General features: G+C 40.7%; 1 protein-coding gene across 1 annotated transcript in view; it reads right to left on the bottom strand.

Moving 5' to 3' along the window:
• Window positions 1-20,965, bottom strand: part of LOC125464356 (protein NipSnap homolog 1-like) — a 42,963-nt gene extending 21,998 nt beyond the window's left edge. The window contains exons 1-4 of the mRNA XM_048556681.2: window positions 20,712-20,965; window positions 6,881-7,014; window positions 6,737-6,782; window positions 3,464-3,558 (exon numbers count right to left, since the gene is read on the bottom strand). Coding sequence (XP_048412638.1) covers window positions 3,464-3,558; window positions 6,737-6,782; window positions 6,881-7,014; window positions 20,712-20,791 — 355 coding nt within the window. The 5' untranslated portion in view covers window positions 20,792-20,965. The remainder of the gene's footprint in view (window positions 1-3,463; window positions 3,559-6,736; window positions 6,783-6,880; window positions 7,015-20,711) is intronic.
• Between the last annotated feature and the right edge of the window lie 6,303 nt (window positions 20,966-27,268).

The following is a 27,268-nucleotide window of genomic DNA, read 5'->3' as shown; positions in this document are numbered from 1 at the left end:
GGTATTAGGTAAAACAGTGGTGATGAAACCGCCTATGAATTCTCAGCTAAATCCTTCCTCAACTGATGAATCAGTACTCCTCTATGTTGAGCACCATTTCAAAGAAACTGTACGGATGGCAAGGGCATGAACTTCATGTCCCATCACCAATTGCAACTCAGTAGCACAACTACTGAATGTGTCCTGAAGGACAGATTTACAGATAGGGCCCGTGGCACTCGGAGACACAGCCTGTGAAAGAGGAATATCTAATGAAATTTGTCCTCTGCAACATCTCTGTTGCTGATGCAGAATACTATGTCAGTATTGGAGGTAGTAACCAGCGCACATATGAACAAGGAACAAGAGTAAGCCACTCAGCCCTTTTATCCTGCTCTACGATTTTACAAGATCATGGATGATCCAACTGTATATTCCTGTTTATTGCTCATAATCTGTCACCTCTGAGTAGTTAAGAATCTATCTGCCTCTGCCTTGAAAATATTCAGGAAGGGAACTCCAAAAACTGATACACTCTGATAGATATTTTTCCATCAACTCTGTCATAAATGATTCTCCCAAAAGAGGAAACATCTTTTAGACATCCTCTCAGTCAAGTCCTGTTAGAACCTTATGTGTTTCAATTAAGTCTCCTCTGACACTTCTGAACTCTAGTGTATACAGGCCGAGCCTGTCCAGCCTTCCCTCATAAGGCAATCCATTCATTCTTGGTATTAATCTAGTAAGCAGAGACCTTGCAGAAGCTTCACACTGAGGATGCCATCATATTGCATGACAGCACCTTTGCACTAAGTGTGATATATACAACACTGATCTGGCAGTTCAAAACTGGGCATCTTTTAGACACTGCAGGTCATAACCAACAGCAGAACTGAATGCAATCTGAATGTAATCTCATAGCTCAACATTTTCCTCAGTCTGCCATTTCCATTAGCGGGCCAACTCTGGTTCAATGAGTGCAGGAGACCACGTCAGGAACAGAAGCCATTATTGCAGGAGTTCCTCACAGCAATGCTCTAGATTCAACTATTGTCAGTTGTTTTATCAATGATATTCTCTCCATCATAATGTCAGAAGTGAGGGGTGCCTGCCAATGACTGAGTAATGTTCAGCACCAATTGCATCTTTTGAGATAATGACGCAAGCTGCATCAGCACAAAGCAAGACAGAGACAACACGTAACTTGGCTAACAGTGACAAGTAAAATTCAATCCAACAAAGTGCCAGGTAGTGATCGTCACCAAAGGATAGTGTAAACATCTCCTATTGACGTTCAACAGCATTAGCATTAGTTATTCCCTCACTATCAACAGCCTGGAAGCCACCATAAACCAAAAATGTAACTGCACAAGCCTTATCAATATTGTGGCCACAAGAGAAGCTCAAAGCCTGGGAATCCTCCAATGAGTAACAACTCCTGACTCTCCAAAGTCTAGTAATTACATACTAGGCATAAAAATCAGAAGTGTAATGGAATGCTCCCCACTTGCCTGGATGAAAGAAGCTCAAGCAGCACCCTAGAAGTTTGATACCATCTTGGACAAAGCCGCCCGCTTGAGTGGTACCACATCCACCACCTTATACCTTCACTCCCTTCACCACCAGTCCACATCTACAAGATGCACTGCGGCTACTCACCAAGGTGCCTTCCAAACCAACAATTACCAGTATGAAGAGGAAAGGGGAGTAGAAGTTTGGCCACCCCACCACTTGCAAGCTGTTCCCCACCCTGACTTAGAAATAGATTGCTATTCCTTCAGCATCCAAGTTCTCGAGCTCCCTCCCTAACAGCATCATGGGTACTACCAGACACACTGAAGCATTTCAAGCTGCTCATCAGTACCTTCTCAAAGGCAATTGGGAATTGACAAAAAATGCCTGCCAGGAATAAAAATATATTATAAAAGGCAAAAATAGTGCTGAAAATTTGAAATATGCTCAGAAAATGCTAGTTGGTTAGGCAGCATCCATGCAGACAGGTCCACAGCATTAACAGATAGAAGTTTCCCATGGGCTTTGGCACGCTGGTGTTGGAATCATAGGAGGCTCCTCAGAAGCAGTTATTGGTCCCAGTCACCCCCAACCCCACGCCGAATCGAGCACAGCACACACCCCCCCTCAACGCTGTCTCTCCATGCCCTCAGCATGGTCTCTCTGGTCCAGTTATTGGCCCCTTTTAGAGTCCATGGGCCATTGATTGGGTCCTTTACAGGCTCCAGGCCAGTCATTCTGACCAGTTATCTCATCAAAGCAGGCGATGGGGGTCACATTGCCAGCAGCACCCAATCCTGAAATGCCGGTCAGGGAAATGAGGGCACTGTCTGGGGACCTCAGGGAAAGCTTTTGCTGGCGTGCACATGATTAATTAAAATGCCAGGGTAGTTATTGACAGGTAATTTAGAATGGAGGCGATCTGCTGGGATTGGAGTATTTTGTTAATGCAGTCCTCTCTTCATAGCATATAGCCTTCAGCTCAGATGCCCTCTGGCCTGCTTCATTGGGATTGCTGGCCTCCCAGTTGGCACAATGGTGGTGATATTGCAAAATGTCCGCTGACTGTGATCTTAACCTTGCCAACTAGCTGTCCGTCTCCTTGGAGCAAGCAGCTAACCCATTTCCCAAGGGAATGCTCCTGAACATCTCACTGTGACTCCCCCTTATTTTCTTGGCCCCATCCCTTCCAAACAGAGCAGGAAAATTCAGGCAAATGTTTTGAGTATTTGGGTTAACACTACTTCGCTCAATCTAACCTGCTGAATATTTCCAGCATTTTAAGTTTCTAATTCATATAATGCAATTTTTAGCAGTTTATCATGCCAATACAATTTCAATTACAGTTGGCAACTGGTAATTTATTATCTGATGACATGTCATTTATCCTTTCACAGGTTACGTACATCATCAATAACTTTTGTTGCCCTTCCCTATTAGACTCAAGAAGGTGGAGGTAAGTTGCCTTCTTGAATGTCTACAGTCCATGCGGTGTACATACCTCACAGCGCTGTTCAGCACTTACTAACAGCACATGAAAGTTAATGACCCACTGTAGACTCACAGCTCAGGTATTTCTGAAGTTTTAAAAGTCTTATTTAGTCTGAAGATAAAAAGAAAACAGGGCAAACAGGAACGTTTCAGGGAACAATGAGCAAAATTTTCAACAAGGTAAAGAAATGTAAAAATACGGTGACAGAGAAGGAAGGTTGTTTGTTGGAGGTGAGTGGAAACACTGACTCCACACCAACATGTCTTTAACTTCAGCTGAAATGGAAATTGGTCGGTTGCTGTAACTGGCATCTATTTCACAAAGGCAGGCTCAGGCTTGAATGGATCTACCACAGTGAGGCCAAGAGTGATAACAACTGAAGAAAGACAATAAATAGTTGGAGCTATTAAAAGTCAGAGGGAAAGATGAGGAAATATTAAATACAGAACAATTCGATTTAGGGCTAAATGATGGACTTACCTGCTTGATCTTGTTCACCATACAAAGTATTCCAGCTCCCTACGATCTCACACGGGTAGTCAGGATCATTGTGTAGCTTTTGCAATATTTGTTCCCTGTGGTCATTAACAAAGGCGTTTTTTTCATCAAAAGACAAACAATCTAGATCTAGACACATCAAATGGATCCTTGAGTGGAACCAAACACAAACAGCAACAACCTAATATTTTAGCCTTTTACAAAAATGACAACGTTAGTTCTAAACAGTATGTAATCCCATATGCTTGTTTCAAAATGGATAAGGCTCCGGTTCTATCATCAATCAGTCTGACAGTTGCAAAAATAGAGCAGGACTTCATAAAGTGGACCTCAGGACCCCAAGTAGGATTATGAGTTAACTACTGGGGTAGCAATGGCTAAGGTGGAGTCCTGAGCACGTTAGAGCAGTTGTATTCCCATTCAAACAGGCTCCTGCTCCCACACTTCTCATTGAGAGGTTGCGACAATTTCCAAATTTCAAAATGACACAGTGTTGGGAAAGTACTGAAACAGGGACAGCACCCTATATGATTGCCCAAAAGTTGAGGAGAAAATGAAACCAAGTGAACGCTGGCAAGCTTTTAATGCAAAGATTTATTCATAAATAATTTGCCAGGGTGTTATGACTTAGGTGCTCTGTGCACAAAGTTCAGAGCACATGACTGTGAAGAAATCATACTACATTTTATTTTGCGTGAAGCAACAGATCAAGTTACTGAAGTTTGGTAAGGTACATGGTAAAGTTTCTTTGACATAAGTAAGCACATCCTGAAGCACAAGAAGCTGACATCAAGGTAACTTATGCAACTGCAAACAGACAAGCCTCCACACGATTTATAATGCCTTTCTTTGCTGAATCATGTATACTACTCATAAAAAAATCCTCAAGATGATCGTGTCCGGTGCACAGTGAGTTTCTACAGAACACTGGTATTCCTTTCTCTGCTAATCACTCCGAAGAAGCCACAAAAATTTACCTGTGTGAACCTGCTGGAATGATTCCAGTAAAAGAAATTAGACAAAATGTGCACACCCCAAGCACACAGAGGAAAGGCAAAGGTCACTGGGAACTGCTGGGACAATAGCCTAGCAACCCAATGATTGGGTAATTCCCAGCAAAACAGGTTGTGTAAATTAATCATTTGTGGGCTATCTTCTAAAAACGTGGTAAAGTTCCAACTGCTTTTCTAATGTTCTTTACTTACCACTACAACATGTGTCCTCAGTTTCACAATATGTGAGTGATTCTTAAAGACCCCTGTAGCAGTTTCAAAAGCGACTATAAATACTATAAAACAGCTGTTAAAAAAGTACTAAATAATCACTGGATCTGAAATATTAACTCTGCTTTTCCTTCACAGATGATGCTAGACCTGCTAAGCTTTTCCAGCAACTTGTTTCAGTTGTTAAAAAAGTACTGTGGGCAAAAGAAAACGGCCCACACTTTATACTAGATCTTTGCTTCATCTTCACTGGATGAAGTCCTCAGAGTTCCCTACTACCTGTGATTGTGGCATCGACATCATTACAAGGACTTCAATGGCTCAGAAAAACAACTATACGTGGGCATGAAATATGGTTTCGTCGTCATGATTTGCATTTGGAGATCAACTACAAAATATCTGCAGTGACAGCATACAAAAAAAACCAAACACATGTTAATGGGACAGGGATAAGGTGGAAATGTGTTGGTGGGGCATAAAATATTTTAAGTATTTTTATAAGTGGAACACAATTAGTAGTTATATGTAAACATTCCTATAACGGGAGTCTAAAATACAAGATATTACATTTAAAAAACAAATAGAACTAACCACATGCATACACATGACAAGTTGATATTAAACTATATTTGACTGATTGAAGGCTTTATTTATCTTTCTACTTTATGAATATCACAATGAATAGTATTACTGAAATTTAAATAAAAAGATGTACTTCCTTTTTCTGTTAAGTGCCATATCCAGATTGGGCCCTTATAGTTGGATAACTGTTGTAATTTTGTTTCTAATCGAATGCCTATTTAAAGGATGCTGTCAGGGGACTGAAAGATTTGAACTGTAGGCCTAATAGGCCGGGGTTTTTATTCCTGTCGGAGGCTGAGGGGTGGCTTTATAGAGGTTTATAAAATCTTGAAGGGCATAGATAGGGTGAATAGCCAAGGTCTTTTTCTTAGAGTGGGGGAGTCCAAAACTGGAAGGCATAGGTTTAAGGAGAGAGTGGAAAGATTTGGAAGAGTTCTGAGAGGTAAAATTTTTATGCAAAAGATGGTGCATGTACGGAATGAGCTTCCAGAGAAGATAGTGGATGTAGGTATGATTACATCATTTAAAAGGCATCTGGATGGGTATATAAATTGGAAAAGTTTCAAGGGATATGAACCAAAGTTTTTTTTTATTCTTTCACGGGATGAGGGTGTCGCTGGCTAGGCAGCATTCGTTGCCCATTCCTAATTTCCCAGAGGGCAGTTCAGAGTCAACCATATTGCTGTGGGTCTGGAGTCACGTGTAGGTCAGACCAGGTAAGGATGGCAGTTTCCTTCCCTAAAGGACATTACTGAACCAGACGGGTTTTTTCAACAATGGACAACAGATTCATGGTCATCATTAGATTCTTAATTCCAGATATTTTATTGAATTTAAGTTCCACCATCTGCCATGGCGAGATTTGAACCCAGGTCCCCAAAATGTGATCTGGGTTTTTGGATTAACAGTGCAGCGATAATACCACTAGGTCATCGCCTCCCCTTGAGTCAGATTGTCTGGTCGGCACAGATTAGTTGGACTGAAGGGTCTGCCTCTGTGCTGCATGACTCTATTAATATAAATCAGATTAGAGGTATTTGACAATCTATTACCTTACTGAATTCAGCTTCTCTACATGACAAAGAACTGGATTCGAGATTCTGCGAGTAGAATAAGGTAAATGAATTTACATGCGAATAACTGGATCTGGTCAGTGGCAATTTATCATCTGATCATAACAAGCTCCAGCATTAGGGATCTTTCTTTTAACTATTTCTGAGGTTTTTTTATGTACTCCAAAGATGTTGGAAGTATTACTTGACAAAAAAAAATGGACTTTACGTTTAAAGTTCTAATCTGATAAAAATAAGAAAATCAGCAACCCTAGGAAACGAGGTGGTATGGAGGAATTCATCTGAGTAACACACAAAATATTGCATTATACTTGCTTTAGAGACCAGAGCCACTGTATAAATACAATCACGTGACTGTTAAGATGTAAAGAACTTACGATAAATTGTTGTACGCGTCCAGACATTCTGGCTTCACATTATGAACTAAGACAAACATTTAAAAAAAAAATTCAGTTTGAGTTAGACAATTAGCTGACTTTTAATGTAGTGACAAAGTTCTGGTCTGAGTGGTTTGCACTTACACTGCATTTTATACAAGCTGCTGGTCTCCTTTTTGGAAAGTAGATTGGAGTGAGCATCTTTTCTCTGATTAACTTTGTGAACAAATAACGACCTAAACCATCCTTTGTCCTGTTCCTCTCCTTTGCTATTTGCTCTGAAAGAAAGCACAGAGAAGTTCATGTGTGTTTATAATGGAAACAGAGAAGAATAATTAATGGTTACTTCTGCCCTGCACTGAAGTGGAAAATACTTCAGACAAAAAGCATGCTGCTCCCAACACTACAGGGTGATAGAATCATTTCTAGTGTTCAGCTGTAGAAAGAAAGGTCTGACTTTTCCCAAAAATTGGCATCATCTTTAAATCCCAGCTGCATATCATTTCAAATGCTGCCAGCCTGGTGTGAAGTAGCCAATGTTTGTGGTCCAAAGGAAAATGCTGCAATGCCTCAAGCAGGTTAATGACCTTCTGCTACCTAACACTGACTCTAACTCTGCCATCACTCCCACTTCCCATCAAGTCTTATGGTCTATCACTCTCACTACTGTGCATAGCTCCTTCCTTCAACAGTTCTCACTGTCTCAATGGTTCTGCCCCCAACCCTTACCTGCCCTTTGCACTTCCAACTCATTCGCTCATTCGGGACACCTCAATACTTGTCCTGACCGAGACTGAGAGCGTCCAATTGAGTGCAAAGGGATCACAAAGAAAGCAAGTCAGGAGCCCTGAGATACACCCTGGTGTGGTGCATGACAGGGAGGGGAGGGAACCTGTGCCTGAAAACAAACCAGCAGCACTGTAATGTAGGATGCCCATGAGCTCCAAAGCGCAATAGTGAAGGGCTGAACTATACTATAATTGAGTCCCAAGTGTGCCGTGATTATGAGGTGAAGCTTATCCTTTGCCAATGCTTACCTCCACGTAGAGGGTGAGGGCGGTTGCAACCCATGGAGTGTGCCCTGAGGTGTTAGGGAATGCTGACCAATGTGGACGATGGCACTGGCGAGCTGCAGCCACCAGGTACCTGCTCAGGCTTTTATGTTAGGAATTGTCACTATCTAGTTTCTCTCCACTGTCTTGGAAAATAGCAAACCGTATGTGAATGAGGTGAGTTTTTTTTAAATGCATTAAGAGGGGCTGGGCTTTGACGGCCAGGGCAGCGTTTGTTGCCCTTGAGAAGGTGGCAGTGAGCTGCTTGCTTGAACTGCTGATATCCAGTAGGTGTAGCAACACTCAATACTGTAGCGAGCTCTGGGATTTTAACCCCTTGTCACTGACAGACTAGCAATGTATCTCCAAGTGGTGAGCGGCTTGGAGTGGAACTTGCAGGTAGTGGTGTTCCCATGTATCTGCTGCCCTTGGCCTTCTAGATGGAAGTAGTTGGACGTTTGAAAGTAGTCGGCTAAGGATTTTTGGTGAATTTCTACAGCGCACCTTGTAGATTATACACACTGCTGCTACTGAGCGTCAGTGATGGAAGGAGTCATTGTTTGTGGGTGTGGTGCCAATCAAGCAGGTTGCTTTGTCTTGGGTGGTGTCAATCTTCTTGAGTGTTGTTGGTGCTGCACCCATCCAGGCAAGTGGGGAGTATTCCAGTATTGTAGATGATGGCCTGGCTTTGGCAAGTTAGGAGATGAGTGACTTGCCGCAGGATTCCTAGCTTCTGACCTGCTCTTGTAGCCACTGTTTTTATGTGGCAATTCCAGTTCAGTTTCTAGTCAATGCTAACCCCAAGGATGTTGACAGTGGGGAAATTCAGTGATGGTAATGCCACTGAATGTCAAGGGGTAGTGATTAGATCATTTCCAATTAGAGACAATCATTGCCTGGTAGCATGAAAGTTACTTGCCACTTGTTGGCACAAGTTTGGATATTGTCCAGATCTTGTTGCATTTGAACATGGACTGCCTCAGTATCTGAGGAGTCGCAAACATTGTGCAATCATCGCCGAACATTCCTGCTTCTGTACTGAGGATGGTTGTAACGTTGTTGATGAAGTAGCTGAAGACTGTTGGGCCTCGGACACTACTCTGAGGAACTCCTGCAGAAATATCCTGGAGCTGTGATGACTATCCTTCAACAAACACAACCATCCTTCTATGTGCCAGGTATGATTCCAAGGTGTTGTTTGAGAGAATGTTGATGACACCTTCCATCACTTTACTGATGATCGAGAGTAGACTGATGTGGTGGTGATTTGGATTTGTCTTGCTTTTAGTGTACAGGCTATACCTGTGCAATTTTTCACATTGTTGGATAGATGCCATTGTTGTAGTTGTACTGAAACAGCCTGGTTATAGGAACTGCAAGTTTGGAAGCACGTCATCAATACGTTTACCGAAATGTTGTCAGGGTTACCGATACTGCCTTTTGCAGTATCCAGTGCCTCCAACCATTTCTTGATACTACATGGAGTGAATGGAATTGTTTGAAAACTGATGATGCTGGAAACCACTGGAGGAGTCAGAAAAGGATCATCCGCTTAGCACTGCTGGCTAAAGATTGCTGTAAATGCTTCAGCCATACCTTTGGCACTGATGTGTTGGGCTCCTCCATCAATGAGGAAGGAGATACTAAAGTAAATGGTTTAATCCCACCACCATTTGGAATTGGTTGTAGCATCACTGCAGAATTTAAATCTAATCCATTGGCTTTGGAATCACTCAGAATAAGTAATAACAAGACATTAATGCATGCAAATAGGGCTCTCACAAGTTAGCTGTATGATTGTCTTCTGGCCATTAAAATCTTGGATGTAAGTTAAGTGATAATGGGAACTGCAGATGCTGTAGAATCCAAGATAACAAAGTGTGGAGCTGGATGAACACAGCAGGCCAAGCAGCATCTCAGGAGCACAAAAGCTGATGTTTCGGGCCTAGACCCTTCATCAGAGATGTTGATGAAGGGTCTATGCCCTCTCTGATGAAGGGTCTAGGCCCGAAACATCAGTTTTTGCACTCCTGAGATGCTGCTTGGCCTGCTGTGTTCATCCAGCTCCACACTTTGTTATCTTGGATGAAAGTTAAATTTGTTTTCACAATTTCAGGGAGCTCATTGTTCCATTCTTGACATGTGATCTTAACTGACTGTGTTTGTTCAGGCCCCCGGAAAATTACATGCATACAAACAGCAAGTAAAAGATCAGACAGATTCAATCTTCTCTCCACCTCGCTCACTTTTACATGTGGTGGCCAGGATCAGGATAGGAAGGGTCAGTGCAGCAGCATTCACATACTATTTATTCAGTTGATTGTGCAACATTACTTTGGTTGAATTAAACAAAAACGGCACTCTTTTTAACCACATTTTCCTTGACAAAATTCAAAGTGAACTAAATTCTGCATTGCTCTTTTCAGAAATCTCAACAATATCAGGATTGCAATCAAAGTAAATACTTGGAGAGATGAGAACAAATAAATTGCGACTTGGAGGTTAGTTGTCCAGTTTGAATAAGATAGTGCAGTTAAACTGATTAAAGGTTGATTAATATCCTTGGTGTGATGCATCTAAACTCAGTGATCCAAAGGCATTCTCATTGTACCTATCCTCTGGTGAAAATGTTGGAACAGTTCACAATGCAGTGCAAAGTCTCCACAGATTTGCCTCAATTGAGTTTTCTTAAAAATCTATTCAGATAATGCAATATCGGGGGAGAAACAAGAAGAATCTTTTTGTAGATTAGACAAATGAAATTGGCAAAGATAGCCTGGAGGATGAGTTCAAAGAGTGTATTTGCAATAAATGCAATGAATACAATGATAAATGCAATGAAAGGTACATAAATTTTTTGGAACTTTGGCTTAAGTAACGCTGAATTTATACTTCAGTTACTAATCTAACATTAATCTCTGCCAAACGTTACGCACAGTTAGAGGAATCATTAGTCCGTCGACTGACGGACAAACAACATGTGTGCTCTGAAATACATTCAGTACTGTGTTCTTCTGAGAGTTAAATTAATGTTAGGAAATTAAGATAAAAGCATTTGCTTTATCCTTACATTACAAACAGTTATTTTAGCAACAGTAGACTATCCTTTTGGCAAAAATTAGTGGTTGCTTGTCTTTGGGCTATATTTAACAGCTTTAAAAGCATGGGATTTTAAGATACCTCCCTCAAAACTACTTACAGCATGATCAGAAACTGCCTTCTTCTCATGCAGCTTTACTTAGTGAAGGTCAGAAAGAAATAGCTAATAGTTGATTACTACCAGAAATCGGTCCAAAGTTGCCCAAATTATAGAAACAATTACGTTATGTCAATAGGCCACAAGCTAATTCAACCAGTGTAGCTTCATCAGAGGCTCTTGTCAAAAATCAACCGACTATTCAATCAGATCATTCGTGTTTATGGGTTAATAGGGGTTATATATTTTTGTTGGACGCAGCACAGAGATGTTAAACAAAGCTGTCAAGTGATGCAAGCTGGCTGATGAGTCATGAAAATGTGAAATTATTTTGCAGGGGAGTAACAGTATTAATGATACGTGCTGCAAACATTATACAGTTGCTAAAGCTCTTCGGTAACTGAGACCTTTTCCCTTGCCTATGCTTGAATAAAACCCTTCCTTACTCTACCCCAACAGGCTCAAGAGAGGTCCTTCCTTTGCAACAACTGATCCAATTTTAACACCATTTTCCTACTTGCAACAATTACTTTGGCTGCTTTGTGAACATTCTCTGAACTGCTTCCAATGCATGTGTTTATCTTCATAAATCAAGCCAAAACTGCATGTAGGATTCCAGGTGTGATCTCACCAATAGCCTGTACAGTTGCAGCAAGAGTTCGCACCTTTTACACTACACCCTCTGCAATAAAGGCCAACATTCTATTCTCCTTCCCAATTATTGACTGCGGGGAACTTACTGTTATTCATCTACAAACACACTTTCATCCCTCTGAACACAACATTCTACGGTGTCTCTCCATTTAAATAGTATTCTATTTTCATATTCTTTCTGCCAAAACGGACAACCGCACATCTCTCCACATTATACTTTAGCTGCTAAATGTTAATATCCTCACTTAACCTATCTATCCTTTTCGTGTATTTTTCACAATTTGGTTTCCTTCCTATCTCTGTATCGTCAACAAATTGGTTTCATTATGCGTGGTTCCCTCAACAAATAATTAATATAGCTTGTAAATAGTTGAGGTCCAGCACTGATCCATGTGGCACCCACTAGTTTTAATTTGCCATTATGCAACTCTCTGTTTCCCTTAGTTAACCAATTCTCTGTTGATCCTAATCTATTACTCCCAATACCTGAATTTTTAATCTTGTGAACAAAAACCCTTTACGTGGCACCTTATGGAATTTTTTTTTAGAAATACGCTACACCTACTGGATTCTTGTATGCATCTCATCTGTTACAGCCTCAAAGAGTTCTAATAATTTAGGAAAACACCAATTCCCTTTCATAAAACCATGGTGCCACTGCTTGACTGGATGATGATTTGTCAACATCTAGCAACTATTCCTTAACAGTCAGTTTTAGCATTTGGATTAACTGGCCAAAGTTTCTACCTTCCTGCTCCCTCTATTCTTAAATGGTGATGTTACACTTGTGGTTTTCCAATTAATAGGGACATTTCCAGAATTTTGGGAATGTCATTTGGCAACAATGAAAGCATTCTCTATCTCCACAGCCACTTTGTTTAAGACCCTCAGATGCAGGCCAGCAGATCCAGGGGCCTTGCCAGCCCAGAGTCTACCCTATACTTTTTCTTAGTTTTAGTGATTATTTTAAGTTCCTCCCTCCCTTTTACTCCACTGATTTTATAAAATTCTTAGATGATTTTTGTACCTTGTAAAATACAGATACAGAATACTTGTTTCAAGTTTCCGCTAGTTCCTTGTATGGCATTAATAATTTTAAAGTCTCATCCCCTAAGAAATTAAAGTTTATATCATCTTTTTAAATACTTGTAAAAACTTTAGTAGCCCGTTTCTATATGTACTGCTAAGAATTTTTTTCTCATTCTAATTTTTTTTTAAACTATCCTTTGGCAGTTTCAAATGTTTTCCAATCTCTGGGGCGCCACTATTCTTCACACAATTTTACATTTTTGATTTTTTTTTTATCTTCCTTAGTTAGCCACAAGTTGTTCTCAGTTGAATAGACTTTTGTTCAGATTTGTGGAATATCTCCTTAAATGCTTGCCTCTGCTTCTCCACTGTCATATCATTTAACCTATTCTACTTCAACTAACTTGGTTGTCATCCCCATCTAATTGCTTTTATATCAGCTTAAGCCACTAGTTTTAGACTCAGACTTCTCATTGTTGTGTTATGATCACTTAACTAGAGGACCCTTTGCTATGTGATCATTAATTAATCTCTAATTGCATAAGACCAGGGCTAAAACAGACTGTTCACTGGTGGGTTCCAGTGTATCAAGATTGTTTTGAGACCCTAGCCTAAATACACTCTCTGGATTCATCCTCCAGGCTATCTTTGCCAATTTTATTTGTCTAAGCTACATAAAGATTTTTCTTCTGCTTCTCCTCCTGATATCCCTCAAAATGAAGAGGACGTTACCTATGAAGAACAGAACTGCTCACAATTATTGCAGTTTGTTTCTTACAAAACCTACTATTTCTTCAAATATACTCGTCTTGTAGTGTAGCTGTTGTTAAGGGGCCCATAAACTACTCCCATGTTGACTTCTTCCTCTAGTTATTTCTTATCTCCTACTTCCATCCATACTTATTCTACTCTTGCTCATTTTAGTAAAGATGATTTCTCATGACTATACGATCTCATAATTTAGTAACAGAGTTACCTTGCATCCTTTGTCTTTCTCCCTGTTCATCTGATATATCAAATACCCTTGTCTACTTAGTTAGCCTTGGTCACATTGCAACCGTGTCTCTATAATGGCTATTACATCAGCCCTTCTAATCTCCTTTAAGTTGAGGACTTCACCAATGCCTGTTAAAGAATAGAATGGCTGTTAAAATGAACAGACTACTTTATTATAGATAACAAAGTGTGAAGCTGGATGAACACAGCAGGCTCTAACATCTGCAGTTCCCATTATCTCTGATCTCCAGCATCTGCAGTTCCCATTATTTCAGACTACTTTATTATAATCATTAAAAGACCACGCAGTTCTGATACACAAACTGGTTGTCAAACTCTTGTCTCACTTCCATCAATATTTGAAGGAGGCAGCTTCAGGATGGGTTCGTTTCCCGTTCCAGACTTTCTACATTTTGACGACTGACATGAACCCATTATGCTCATTTTTGGAAGTTAAGATTCAGCCCTGTATTTAAAATGGCTTGAAGGGTATAACGATTACACATTTTCAATAAACTAGCTAGTAATGTTTTTATGTTGATTGAATGAACACTGTAGACAGGAGCCGCTATATAATTTCAAAGCTGTAAGCAGAAGGACTATTATTTTTCTGAAATATCTTCAAAGGATTGTCACTGAAAAAAGCTAAACTAGAAAGTTGATCATTTAAGTCTTACATGAACTGAATTTCCCAAACACAAAATTCTTAAGCATTGTTTACTGCTGTAAATGATCTACATGTTTATCAGCTTAGTCTGTCATGGAAGTCATTGATGCAACCGATATTAACCATCCTCTGAATATTTAAAAAATTCTTTCATGGAATGTTGGTGTTGCTACCTGGGCCAGTATTTGCTGCCAACCCCTAATTAAAAAGGTGATTGTGGTAATGAGTTGCCTTCTTAATAAGATGAGGACACTCACTGATGTTATCAATTGAGTGCTTGGAGGCGAACTTAGAGATCATGTTCTTCCCGTGCATCTACTGCCCTTGTATTTCGAGGTGGTGGAAATTGCAGTTTGGGAAGGTGCCATCTAAGGAGACTTGACATGGGCTGCCAATCTTGATGCACTCATCCTGCAGATTTGAGAGGACAAAGCCTTCCCCTGTCTTCAGGAATGTGACAATTGGAACTACCTCCGGAAAAGGAAATAAATGACAGTGTGGATACTTTCAAGATATTTCCCTGTTGTCAATAGGTAGAGAAATCCTATCACATACTTCTGAATTGCCTGCTTCCTGTAGCTGAAGAAATCCTGCCAGAGACACATGTGGCTTTAGCCTATCAGTAGGAACCTTTGACATGGCCTTTGTTTCCAGACTAATCCAGAAGAAAAAGTCAAGAGAATATCAAGAACACTTCATCGGATTTGTTGACCTGACCAAAGCATTTAATTTTATAAATCATAAGGCTCTGTGGATCATGGTCCAGAGATCTGGATGTCCAAGAAACTCTGTCACAATCATACATTGCCTTAGCAATGACATCACTGAAGCTATCTTGTGGAAGAATTGAAACAAATGGCTTCAAAATTCAGACCACCATCAAGCAAGGTCGTGTGAGAGCCCCCGTACTATTTACAATCTACCTGACAATGGTATTCACCTAAGAGATAAAGTGCCTCTGATGTGAGTATTAAATACAGCCTAAATAGAAGACTGTTTTACCTCAGTTGCTTCTGTGCCAAAATTAAACTGGCCACCATAGACATATGTGACTTACAGTAGGCTGGTGATGCAGTGTCACTGTTCTCTCTGCAAAAGGTTTGCAAGTTACAAATGATCTCTTCTACTCTGCTTACAAGGAATTTGAACTGTGCTTGAACTTTGCCAAAATACTCATACATCCAAACCAGTCTGTCAGATATTGTACCTCCCATATACACTGAAGGACAGACTCTGGAATATATTGAACGTTTCAAATATCTGGGCAGTTAGCTCTTGCAAAAGGCCACCATATCGAAGAGATCCAACTGCAGTTCTGTTTCAACTCAACCTTCCACAAAATAACAATCACTGTCTGACAATAAAAGACTGTATGACAACAAGTCAACAGGAGTCCTAGGCACGGATGACTTATTGTCACCATATGCCTGCACTGTATTGAGACCTGGGCTGAGTATCCGGATCCACTTGCTGGCGCGGGGGGGGGGGGTGTGAAACATAGAACATAGAACAGTACAGCACAGTACAGGCCCTTCAGCCCACAATGTCGTGCCGAACTTTTACCCTAATCCTAAGGTCTACCTAACCTCCACCTCTACCTTATACTATCATCCATTATGCCCCTAACAAGGCTGACTCCACTACCCTCTCTGGCAATGCATTCCACATCCCGACCACTCTCGGAGTAAAGAATCTACCTCTGACATCTCTACTATATCTACCTCCACTCACTTTAAAACAATGCCCCCTCCTGATAGCTACCTCCACCCTAGGAAAAAGTCTTTGGCTGTCTATTCTATCTATACCTCTGATCATTTTGTACATCTCTATCAAGTCCCTCTCATCCTTCATCATTCTAAAGAGAAAAGCCCCAGCTCTCTGAACCTTTCCTCGTAAGACCGCCCCTCCATTCTAGGCAACATCCTGGTAAATTTCCTCTGCACCTTTTCCAACATTTCCATATCTTTCCTGTAATGAGGTGACCAGAACAGGACACAATACTCTAGATGTGACCGAACTAGGCTTTTGTACAGCTGGCGCATAACTTCACGGCTCTTGAACTCAATCCCTCTATTAATGAAAGCTGACACACCATACATCTTCTTAACAACTCTATCCACCAGGGTGGCAGCTTTCAGGGAACTGTGGACATGAACCTCAAGGTCCCTCTGCTCCTCCACACTGCCAATAATCTTTCCATTAACCCTGTATTCTGCTTTCAAGTTTGTCCTTCCAAAATGAATCACCTCACACTTTTCAGGGTTAAACTCCATTTGCCACTTCTCAGCCCAGCTCTGCATCCTATCAATGTCCCTTTGTAACCTAGAACAGCCCTCTGCACTATCCACAACTCGACCCACCTTCGTATTGTCCGCGAACTTACTAATCCACCCTTCCACTCCTTCATTCAAATTATTTTAAAAAAATCACAAATGGTATTCACTGACCATTTTTCGCTTATTCTATCCAAATTCCAAATCCCAATACTTGGGTTATATTTACTCATAAAAATTAAGAATTTGAAGCAGATTCATTTATGTTCTAAAGATTTACTGTTAATCCAAACACCCAGGTAACATTCCGGGGACCCAGGTTTGAATCCTGCCACGGCAGATAGTGGAACTTGAATTCAATAAGTACCTATAATTAAGAATCTAATGATAACTGTGAATCCATCGTGGATTGACAGAAAAACCCACCTGGTTCACTAACGTCCTTTCGGGAAGGAAACTGCCTACCTAGTCTGACCTACATATAACTCCAGATCCATAGCAATGTGTGGCTGACTCTGAACTGTCCTCTGGGCAGTAAGGGACAGGCAATAAACGATGCCTACCCAAAGACACCCTCATTCCATGAGTGAAGCATTTCTTTCTTCATTCAAGGAGATCACCTCCCATTCCTCTAAATTCCAATGAGTAGAATCCCAACCTGTTTAACCTTTGCTCATAAAACAATCCCTCCATACCAGGGATCATCTGAGTGAACCTTCTGTGAGCAGTTTCCAATGAAATAATTTTTCTTCGATAAGGGGACCAAAACTGCTGACAGTACTTCAGATGTGGTCTCAATAACACCTTATAAAGTTGCAGTACGATCTCATACTCCAATCCACTTGAAGTAAGGGCCAATGGCCCTTTCTGATTACCTGCTGCACCAGCATGACAGCTTTTTGTGTTGTGTGCACATGTAATTCGAAGTCCCTTTGTGTTGCAGCTTTTCTCCATTTAAATGTCACTGTTCCTTAGTTCTCCTCTCCAAAATGGTCATAAGTGGCCAACCTGAAAAAAGAACTCCTAACCCCCACTTACCATTTCATGCCTATTAATGCCAAAATACTACCTCCAACACGATGGGCTCTTGACTTATGATTCTGCCTTTTGTGGAGTAATTTTCAAATGCTTTCCATAATCCAAATAGATCAGCTCTACTGGTTCCCCTCTATCCACTTGAAACTTCCTTAAAAATATCCTTAAAAAGACACAACTTCTCCTTCATATAGCCAAGGTGACTGATTGATTTGTAAAGCCTTATCTAATGTTCTGCTATTACTTGCACAATGTTTGATTCTAATATATTTTAAAACAATAAATGTTATGCGGCTTTTTGCCTCCCTCCATCTTTGAAAACTGTCACACTTACAGTATTCTAGTCGTATGGTATATCTACAGAATCCAGGTAAAATTACAACCAATGCATTAGGATCCTAGGATGCACTCTATCAGAAAAACAATCAAACAAACATTGGTGTCCTGTCTGAAGCCAACTCCACAAGCATTCGGGTCAATCTCTTGCAAACATCAACAATGATGTACTAGACACTGTGCCCAGAAGGCTGAAAAAATGTCTCTTTCCACCATGTCCTATTTTCTCAACTCTCAGTTGGCCACCATTCCGGGAGAAGACAAAGAAAATGTTTCAAAGAAAATCTGAGGCTCTCCTTTAAATGCAGCAGCTTTGACATTAATGACTGGGTGGGGCTTGCTATCAATCATTCAAAATGGCAACAACTTACCCACCAAACTGCACCACACTTTGTGTCACAATGCCTTAATAGTGATGCACAGCCATGGTAAAGAAAACAGAAAAAAACAAATACACTCTGGATTTTAGTACCTCATGCGACTACAAGTCTGAAAAAAAATCGGCTAGTGAATTACATGAAGCCCAAGGTAGAAACTTTCAACCCTGAATCAACATTATCCTGGACAGCTAAAGACAATGGAGAGCTGATCAAGTTGACTATTTTGTCTTAGATGGTGTCAAGCTTCTTGAGTATTATTATGACTGCACACCCATGTAGGAAGTATTCCGTCACACTCCTGGTTTGTGCCTTATAGATGGTAGACTGTCTTTGGGGAATCAGGAGATGTGTTGCTCATTTCAGAATTCCCAGCATCTGAACTGTTCTTGTATCCACTGGTATTTATATGGTTTGTCAGTTTGGTTTCTGGTCATTTGTAACCCCAGGATCTTGACAGATGGAATGCCACTGGTTATCAAGGGAACCTGATTCGATCCACTTATGCTTGAGATGATCTTTGCCTGCTATTTATATGACACAAATATCACTTGCTACTTATAACCCAAAACCAGAACATTGTCCATGTCTTACTGTATATGGACTGTTTCAGTATCTGAGGCGTGGCGCTGACCGTTTTGCAGTCATTAGCCAAGATCGTGTAATGGAGGGAAGGCCATTGATGGAGCAGCTGAAGATGGTTCGGCCTAAGACACTGCCCTGAGGGACTCCTGCAGCAACGTCCTGGCACTGGGATGACAGGGCTCCAAAACCACAACAATCCTTCTTAGTTGAACATATGACGCCAACCAGCAGTAAGTTTCCCCTCAATTCCCACTGATTCTCAATGCAACTATCAAGTGCTGTCTCTCACTTCACCTCATATTAAATGATTCAAATAGAAATGATTAAACCCTATGTGTTGCCTCAAAAGTAAATGGCTATGCAATCCTGGATCACTCTTCACACAAGATCTTGTTTCAATTGAAGCATCTGAAGAAGCCCAACATATAACATAGTTTAATGGATTCGTTGAGGACATTTAATATGCAGCTTTGCACTGGACTGACTTATTATTCAGTCAGTTTCCGAATCTTTCAGAAACCTTACACTACTTGACTAGATTGTAAAAACCGAAAAAAACTGCGGATGCTGTAAATCAGGAACAAAAACAAAGTCACTGGAGAAGCTCAGCAGGTCTGGCAGCATCTGTGAAGGAAAAAAAGAGTCACTGGACCCGAAACATTAACTCTATTTTTCCCTTGACTGGGCTGTACTTAGGTGTCAGGTCAGGATCTCATACCCAAGGCAAAGTAGAGATAACAGTGTGGAGCTGGAGAAGCACGGCAGGCCAGATAGCATCAGAGGAGCAGGAAAGTTGACATTTCGGGTTGGGACCCTTCTTCAGAAATCAGTTGAAGTGTCTGTCCTTTGACATTCATCCACTACCATACACTTTAATAGTATATTTATTTTCCATTTCCTCCAGCCTGTGATGTCAGTGTGAATTTGAAAACAGGTTCCCCTAAATATAAAACTGGGTCATGGCCCAAACTAGTTCACCTGCTTTAGCTATGGATTCTGACTCTATAATTGTTCCTGTGTTAGTTTGAGCCATGCTTTTGGATTCAGGTCACATTTACACTACATAGGAAGGGTCACCGGACCTGAAACATTAACTCTGATTTCTCTCCACAGATGCTGCCAGACCTGCTGAGCTTTTCCAGCAATTTTTGTTTTTGTCTCTGATTTACATCATTTACAGTTCTTTCAGTTTTAATTTGCATTTACACTACAATTGATGGCACTGTGAAGCAAACCTTACACACAAATACCACAGTTACAGCATGAATGCTCCCTCAGTGAGAGACAAAATGATCAAGCTCCTTGAACAGAAAACATTTTGTTTTGAACATCTCACCAGAAAGGGGTCAATTTTTCATGGTTTGTTCACCACAATTTTAACAAAAAAAAATTGCACGTATGAATTTAGTTAAAATCTGGTTCTGAACTAAAATTAAAATAAGTAAGGAATCCCACTCATTTGGAAACATTTATTTAGAAGAGTGAGGGGTGTATAATTCAAATACTCCAATACACACTGAAGTTATTATTCGTGGGCTAAAAACAAAATGTTGAGTAATGTTGGAGTCAGGGCCATGGCATCTGTGTAAATCATCAGGGAATTCAATTAGGCAGCATTTTGAAAGAGAATCGTGGTGTTGTCTTTGAATGAGATATCTATTAAACACGCGATAGCCATCCCTCACAGAGAAAGATCATTCCTGTCAGCACTGGGAGCTCAGTAACATTGTGGAGCACAGGGACAGAGAGGTACTGCTTACAAAGCCCCGCATTACCTGCTGAAAGTCAGTGCCACCGAACTTCGTGCTAACAGCCCCGGAGATTTCCACACCCGAGCAGGCCACATCGCCGCCATCTTCTTGTTTTCTCTCTCTCTCTCTGGTTAGAAAGGTCGGCGTTTGTGTGCGTTTTTCTTCCAAGGTCTGCCAAAGTCCTCTCGGCGAATGTCGTACAGCAGGGAACGTGAGCGCCCACATCAGTGCACATAGGCAGGAAATGGAAAATGCACTGGTCGTGTTCCAGTCTAATTGTGTTCAATATCTATCCTTGCAGTGTTTGACAAAAAGTGGTCAAACTGTGCAGTGGGGTCTGACTGCAATGAAGCTGTGAAAATAACATTTTCACCACAAATTTGTTTATTTTTATTAAAAGCCCATGATTATGTGAGTAAAATATATTTGAAATGTTTTTTCTGCACTCATTTTGTGGATAAAAATAAATATCTCCTTCTTTCGGTTGGTTTCTTTTTTATACTGAAAATGGACAAATTAACTTTGTTAAAGCATTTTTCCCAGCTCGTCAGGACAGTTTGCAAGAGTACCAATTCAGGGGCGAAGCTTCCACCAGTTAAAATCCACTTACCAACTAACCACCATTGATCCCGCGTGTAGTACAATCATAAGGCTTTCCCCATGAATTGGTATTCTGCCAAATTATTAAGATGAAAAACTTCACAAAATGCATATTTTTACAGCAATGTTCAAATTTTGTTTTTCCAAAGAACTGTCAGTGAAGATAATATGGCTTACCATTACTTTTGTGCGATTGACACACTGAATTTAGATAACGAGCAAACAATTCTGATTTAGGACATTTTGTTGTGATCAGGTTTTATCAGTGTGAAGAAGAGGTTGACATTTTAGGTCAGACAATGCTTGTTAGGTGTGAGGTCATGTTTAGAATCTGTTTATGTTTTGGTTTGAAGTCAGATTGGTTATATTTGTCAAGTAGGAATATATAACGTGCCACATTGACTGACTGTCTATAAATTGTGAGCAACATAGAATGTATCTGCGAATACAAATTCACCCCACAGATTTACGTGTGTATGGGAGAGGGAGAGAGAGAGAGAGAAAAAGATTTGTGGGGGAGGAGAGGCAGAGAGCGTGTGTGTGAGAGAGGGGCAAGAGAGAGAGTGAGTGTATGTGCATTTATAGTTTTCCTACTTTAGAAATAAAACCAGTTTGATTCCAAACCAAGACACAAACAGAATCTAAACAAGGCCGCACACCTAACATGGGTTGTCTGACCTAAAACGTCACTCTTTGTTATGCTGATAAAACCTTTAGTTCTTTCAAGGCAGTGACTTGAAAGAAATTCAGAGATTTACATGTCCATATTCATCAGTTAAAACCTTCTAACCAATTAAAGATTTAACAACATCTTAGGTTTGCTTAGTCCATCCTCATCAGCATGTGACCCTTTGATCTTTTACTTATAAATTCTGTGTCTAATGCTACCTCTCGCAGTAACACCTGAAGAAGGAGCGAGGCTCCGAAAGCTTGTGTTTTCCAATAAACCTGTTAGACTATCACCTGATGTTGTGTGATTTCTGACCATTTTTATGGGAAGATGACAACGAACAAACTAGAGTCAGAGCCACCACCTCGGCAAACATGCCTGAAATGGGAATAGAGACAGGTAGGTGCCAAAGGTCAGAGGTGAAAAGACCCACATTTATTCACTAGAACAGAGGTTAAATCAATAATTGAGTGTATGGAACCCCTGTTCCTCACTCATGTTCCCCCAAAGCCCCATCGAAACTCCCATGTGCCTTCCGTGACCTCATACTCTCCCATAACGTTCATGTCCATCAAATGACTCTTGTTAATTCCAATCTGTACTCACCCAGTATTCATTATGGATAGAACTCGTGAGCAATCAAATAATGACAGGCCAACTTCACTTGAAAAGAATTACCCACCCTAAAAATTCAATACACCATCTTTTAATTATACAGCTACTCAAACTTCCCGGAAAGTCCTTCTTAAGTGCTCCAAAATCTTTGAAATAAACAAACAGCCACTAAAAAAAACCTCTTCAAAACACTTTAATGTTTTTAACCGCACATAAAACCATCAACCAAAGCTCACAGTCCTCTTCACAGCTGTAGAAACAACACTGAGCTTAGTACATTAGTGGGGGAGTTGGAGCTCAGTCAAGCATTCATATTGAGATTGCATTGTATAACTAAACTAACAAACTTTCCAGAGGTCAATAACCATTAAGTTGAATATTTCTTTTAGTTTCATTCTTTGTTTCCACCGCAAAGTTCAACACCCACCACCACCTATGTGCAACCATCTTTACTAGCCTCATGCCCACCTCCTTGATCTGTCTGTTTTCTCTCCCACCTGTCTGCTCTTCCCTTCTCACTGACCAATCCCCACCCCGAAACGTCAGCTTTTGTGCTCCTGAGATGCTGCTTGGCCTGCTGAGTTCATCCAGCTTCACACTTGGATTCTCCAGCATCTGCAGTTGCACCCACCACTATCTACCTGCTATCACCAAACCACCCCCTCTATTTATTTCAGAGCCCCCTTCCCCTGCCCCATTTCTGAAGAAGGGTCCACACCTGAAACGTAAGATTTCCTGCTCCTCTGATGCTACCTGCCTGCTGTGTTCATCCAGCTCTACCCCTTGCTATTTCAAATTGAAATGAACAGTTTTTGGGTGCCCTTTGGATTTCTTTTATTAAACTGTCTTCAGGACCGAGTGTGGTTAATAATAATGAGCAGAATAATAATAATTCCCCGCTTGGGAATCCTGCAGCCCAATGGTCTCAATGTGGACTTCACAAGCTTCAAAATCTCCCCTCCCCCGACCACATGCCAAAACCATCACAGCTAGTCCCCGCCTCCCTAACCATTCCTCCCACCTCAAGCCCCACCCCCATCCCCTAACCACTAACCTCATTCTGCCCCCCTGACCTGCCCTTCCTCCCTGAACTGACATATCCCTCCCTCCCCACCTACATTCATCTTCACTGGCTCTAGCCCCGCCTCTTTGTCCTGTCTATCTCCTCTCACCCTGTCTTATCCTTTATCCATCTTCTATCCACCTCCCCCCATCTCCCAATTTATTTGAGAATCCCCTTCTGCTCCCCCATTTCCAACGAAGGGCCCTGACCCGAAACATCAACTTTCTTGCTCCTTTGATGCTGCCAGGGGCCTGCTGTGTTCCACAGCTCCACACCATGTTATCTCCGACTCCAGCATCAGCAGTTCTTACTACCTCAAAGTTCCTGAACTATCTCTGTTTTCTTTCTGTGAACAACAGGATTAATTTTGGAATAATCTAAGGCCAAGTCTAACAATGAGTGTGGGTTGATCGGAAATGCACATTTTTCTTATTCTTTTGTGGGATGTGGGCATCACTGGCAAGGCCAGCATTGTTGCCCATCCCTATCTGTCTTCAGGAAGGTGCTGGCTTGCAGCGTTGTTGAACCGTGGAGCCCACGATTTTCTAACTACCACAGGTTTTCCTCAAAACATAACTTTCAATTCAACTGAGCAAAACACAACATGCAGAATATTGATAATTTAAGGTTGTAATGGCTCTAAAAAAAACTTGAAAAAATTTAAGAAATGGAATTTTATCGGGAATTTCTACTCTGATACATGGGCAAGAGTGTTGTCAACCGTGTTGCCTTGGAAAGTTGGTGAGTGAAGATTGGTGCCTTCGTGGATTTTGGAAGTCATGGGGAGGAACCAAGTAGCTCTTCTCCCCACTGCTCCTCATGCAGCATGATGGTATCTTCTGGATAACTTGCAACACACTAATAACTGGTGGATCTTTGAGAGCAGGGTGTCTGATGTTTTCTTTGGTTAGAGAGTTTACAGCCAGCAAAGAACCACTGTTAATTTCCTGTCTGAGGAACACACTACACTGACATAGAAATATATGGTTATTGCCGCTGTCAAAATTCTTTGTGTTCTTAACAGCACTAGAGGAGTCCCTTCAATGTCTGAAAAGCAACTGATGGAGAAAATGGCCCACTAACACATGTTCAGGTACATTTAAGGCAGGGCTTCATAAACTGGAGGTGGGGGGGGGGTGACCTCCTAGTGAGGTCATCAGCCAAATGTTTGGGATCACGATCTTCAAACCAGCAACAGCTGTCATGGAACTTCAACCAAATGCTAAAAGTTGTGAGACCTTTTTAAATCACAAATTATTGCAGCCTAATGGCCCAAATCCTGGCCTGAAATGGGAAGATTTTTATATTAAAACTCTCGCAGGTTTCTTCCCTGCTACTTTACAGGTCTCACTCCCCCTCCCTCACCTGCTGTCACAGGGATGGGGTCATGTCAACCCTTGAGCATGAAAATGGGGTCATGATGGGTGCAGTTTTGGGAGCTACTGATTTAGGCAAAGAAAGTAGCAATGTCAATATCCTGTGAATGACATTTCTGAAAACCCACCCTGAGGCTGTTAGCAGATTTCTGTACAAGAACTGCCTTTACAGCAATGTTTTTAAAACTGGTGCTAAATATTGCAGAAACTGGAGTTGAGCTAATTGTGATACATTGTAGTGCATATGGACAAATTGTGCTGAAAAATGACACAATTGAGACAAAATTTTGCATTTTAGTAATTAATAATACTAGATGTGGAGAATAAGATTTTGTTACAGGGAAGGATGTATTGCATTTTGGTAGAACCACATTAGTCCTTGGCTTTAATATGCCTCAGGGATGTTAACGGCTTTTGTGGCACCAAGTAAAAGCATTGTAGTAGCTCTAGTGGAATAATGCGAATTTGGGGAGGAGCTGTGGCATCACTGTGGAGAAAAATGTGGTGATTTAGCCAAATTATGAAGGAACATCTTAGGATCCAACAGAAATTGGGAATGATTTCCGAGTTTTGTCTTTTATTTGTGGATGGTGAGGGAAAGAGAAAGTCTTATGCCCATCAGTACAGGGCCTGGCAACTCACGTTTGCAATGTTTCTGAGACATTTTCAGACACTGCAACTTTCTTTGTTGGAAGTGCAACAATAACAGCAATACCAGTTTGTGATATTGCTTAGTTTGAGAGAATTTTGCTGCTTTTTATTAGATTTGTTTCATTGCCAACAGAGGAACAGTAATAGATATTGTTGTATTGTAATTTCAATCCTGTGGTTTGGGTTGACCTGATTTTGTCCTGTTTTGCACTGCCATGAAATTGGGCATTATTTCACTACAAGGAAATACATGTCGTCCATGGTCAATTTTTAGTGTTTGGAAACATTTGTATGTTAACTTTTTGAAGAAAGGATCAAAATGATTTTGGGGTCTTACTGAGACCCATGCATATTTAATGTAACTGCTCTGAGTCTTCATGCACCCAATGTTATTTGGACTCGTGAACCATGTTCCATGTGTTTCAAGGGATTAAATAGCTGGAATGGCTTTTTGAATTGGTTTTGCAAGCTGTTCTCTTTATTAATGGAACTGGAACAGCAGAGGCTTAAAGTGAGATCCAATGACAGAGGACAGATGCTCATTTGCCATTATGCCTAATTTATACTTGATCTTCTCAACTTTTGTCCTTTGCTGTTGGGCAGGAATTTTGGGCCTATATTCTCTTTGACAAGACCTTGTAGAAGTCACTGCAAATTTGACAGCTTTTGTGGAGCATTGGTAGTGCCCCTGCCCCTGAGTTTGGAGGCTCTGGTTCAAGTCCTTTGTGCTCCAGAGATGTGTAATTGCACCTGTGAACAGGTTAACTAGGGAAAGCCACTGCAAATTTGGGTGTAATCAGGATCTGGAAAATTCAGCGCCACAAAGTTTTCACTCAATGTTCCTGTTAATTAATATTTACTTACAGCTGTAAGTACCAGCAGTGAATTCTGATCAAGGATTTGCCTACTAACGCAGCAGTAGTGAGCAGAATAGTTGTTTCAAAACAAGGTAAACCAGAGAATAAACAATTAAAGCATTATAAAGTTCCCTGGGGATCATTGGCTGGGTTACCGCGACCTGTGTTATGCGTTTGATTTGTGTGATTTATTTTAAACATCATTGATGTTATAATAAATACATTCTATTTGAAACCATGATAGCATTGAACTCCTTATGTTTCATTGTGTAAATATTGTGCAATGTTTAAAGAAAAAAGCATTTCCCACATTTATAGCTAATGCATTACATTCTTAATATTATAATATTGGCAAGATATTCAGTTAGTGTGTTCCAAAAGCTTGAAAGCCAATTTGCATTTACATGAAATTGGTATATCCTGGTTGAAAATTTGTAAGAAAGTACACAAAATCTGCTGATGTAGCTAATACAAATCAAGTTAGTTTGCTTCTTAAAAATGTTTGGCCTGCTCGAATTTGAATAATTTACTGAATGTTGTCCATGTATCATCGAAATGAGAAGACAGGAAAGCATTTGATAGGTAACACAACAATCTCAAGAATCTGTGTTATACATTTCAGATGAGCTGATTCAGTTATGATTCAGTTTTGCATGAATAACTGAGAGAAACGCTAAGCCAGCCAAGCTTAAACCCAAATCCTAGGATTGCCTAACTTCATGATGCAGCACTGTGATTCTGGTTGTAAA

This window comes from Stegostoma tigrinum, chromosome 26, assembly GCF_030684315.1.
Source record: "Stegostoma tigrinum isolate sSteTig4 chromosome 26, sSteTig4.hap1, whole genome shotgun sequence".
Lineage (NCBI taxonomy): Eukaryota > Metazoa > Chordata > Chondrichthyes > Orectolobiformes > Stegostomatidae > Stegostoma > Stegostoma tigrinum.
This window is presented reverse-complemented; position numbering and strand designations above follow the sequence as displayed.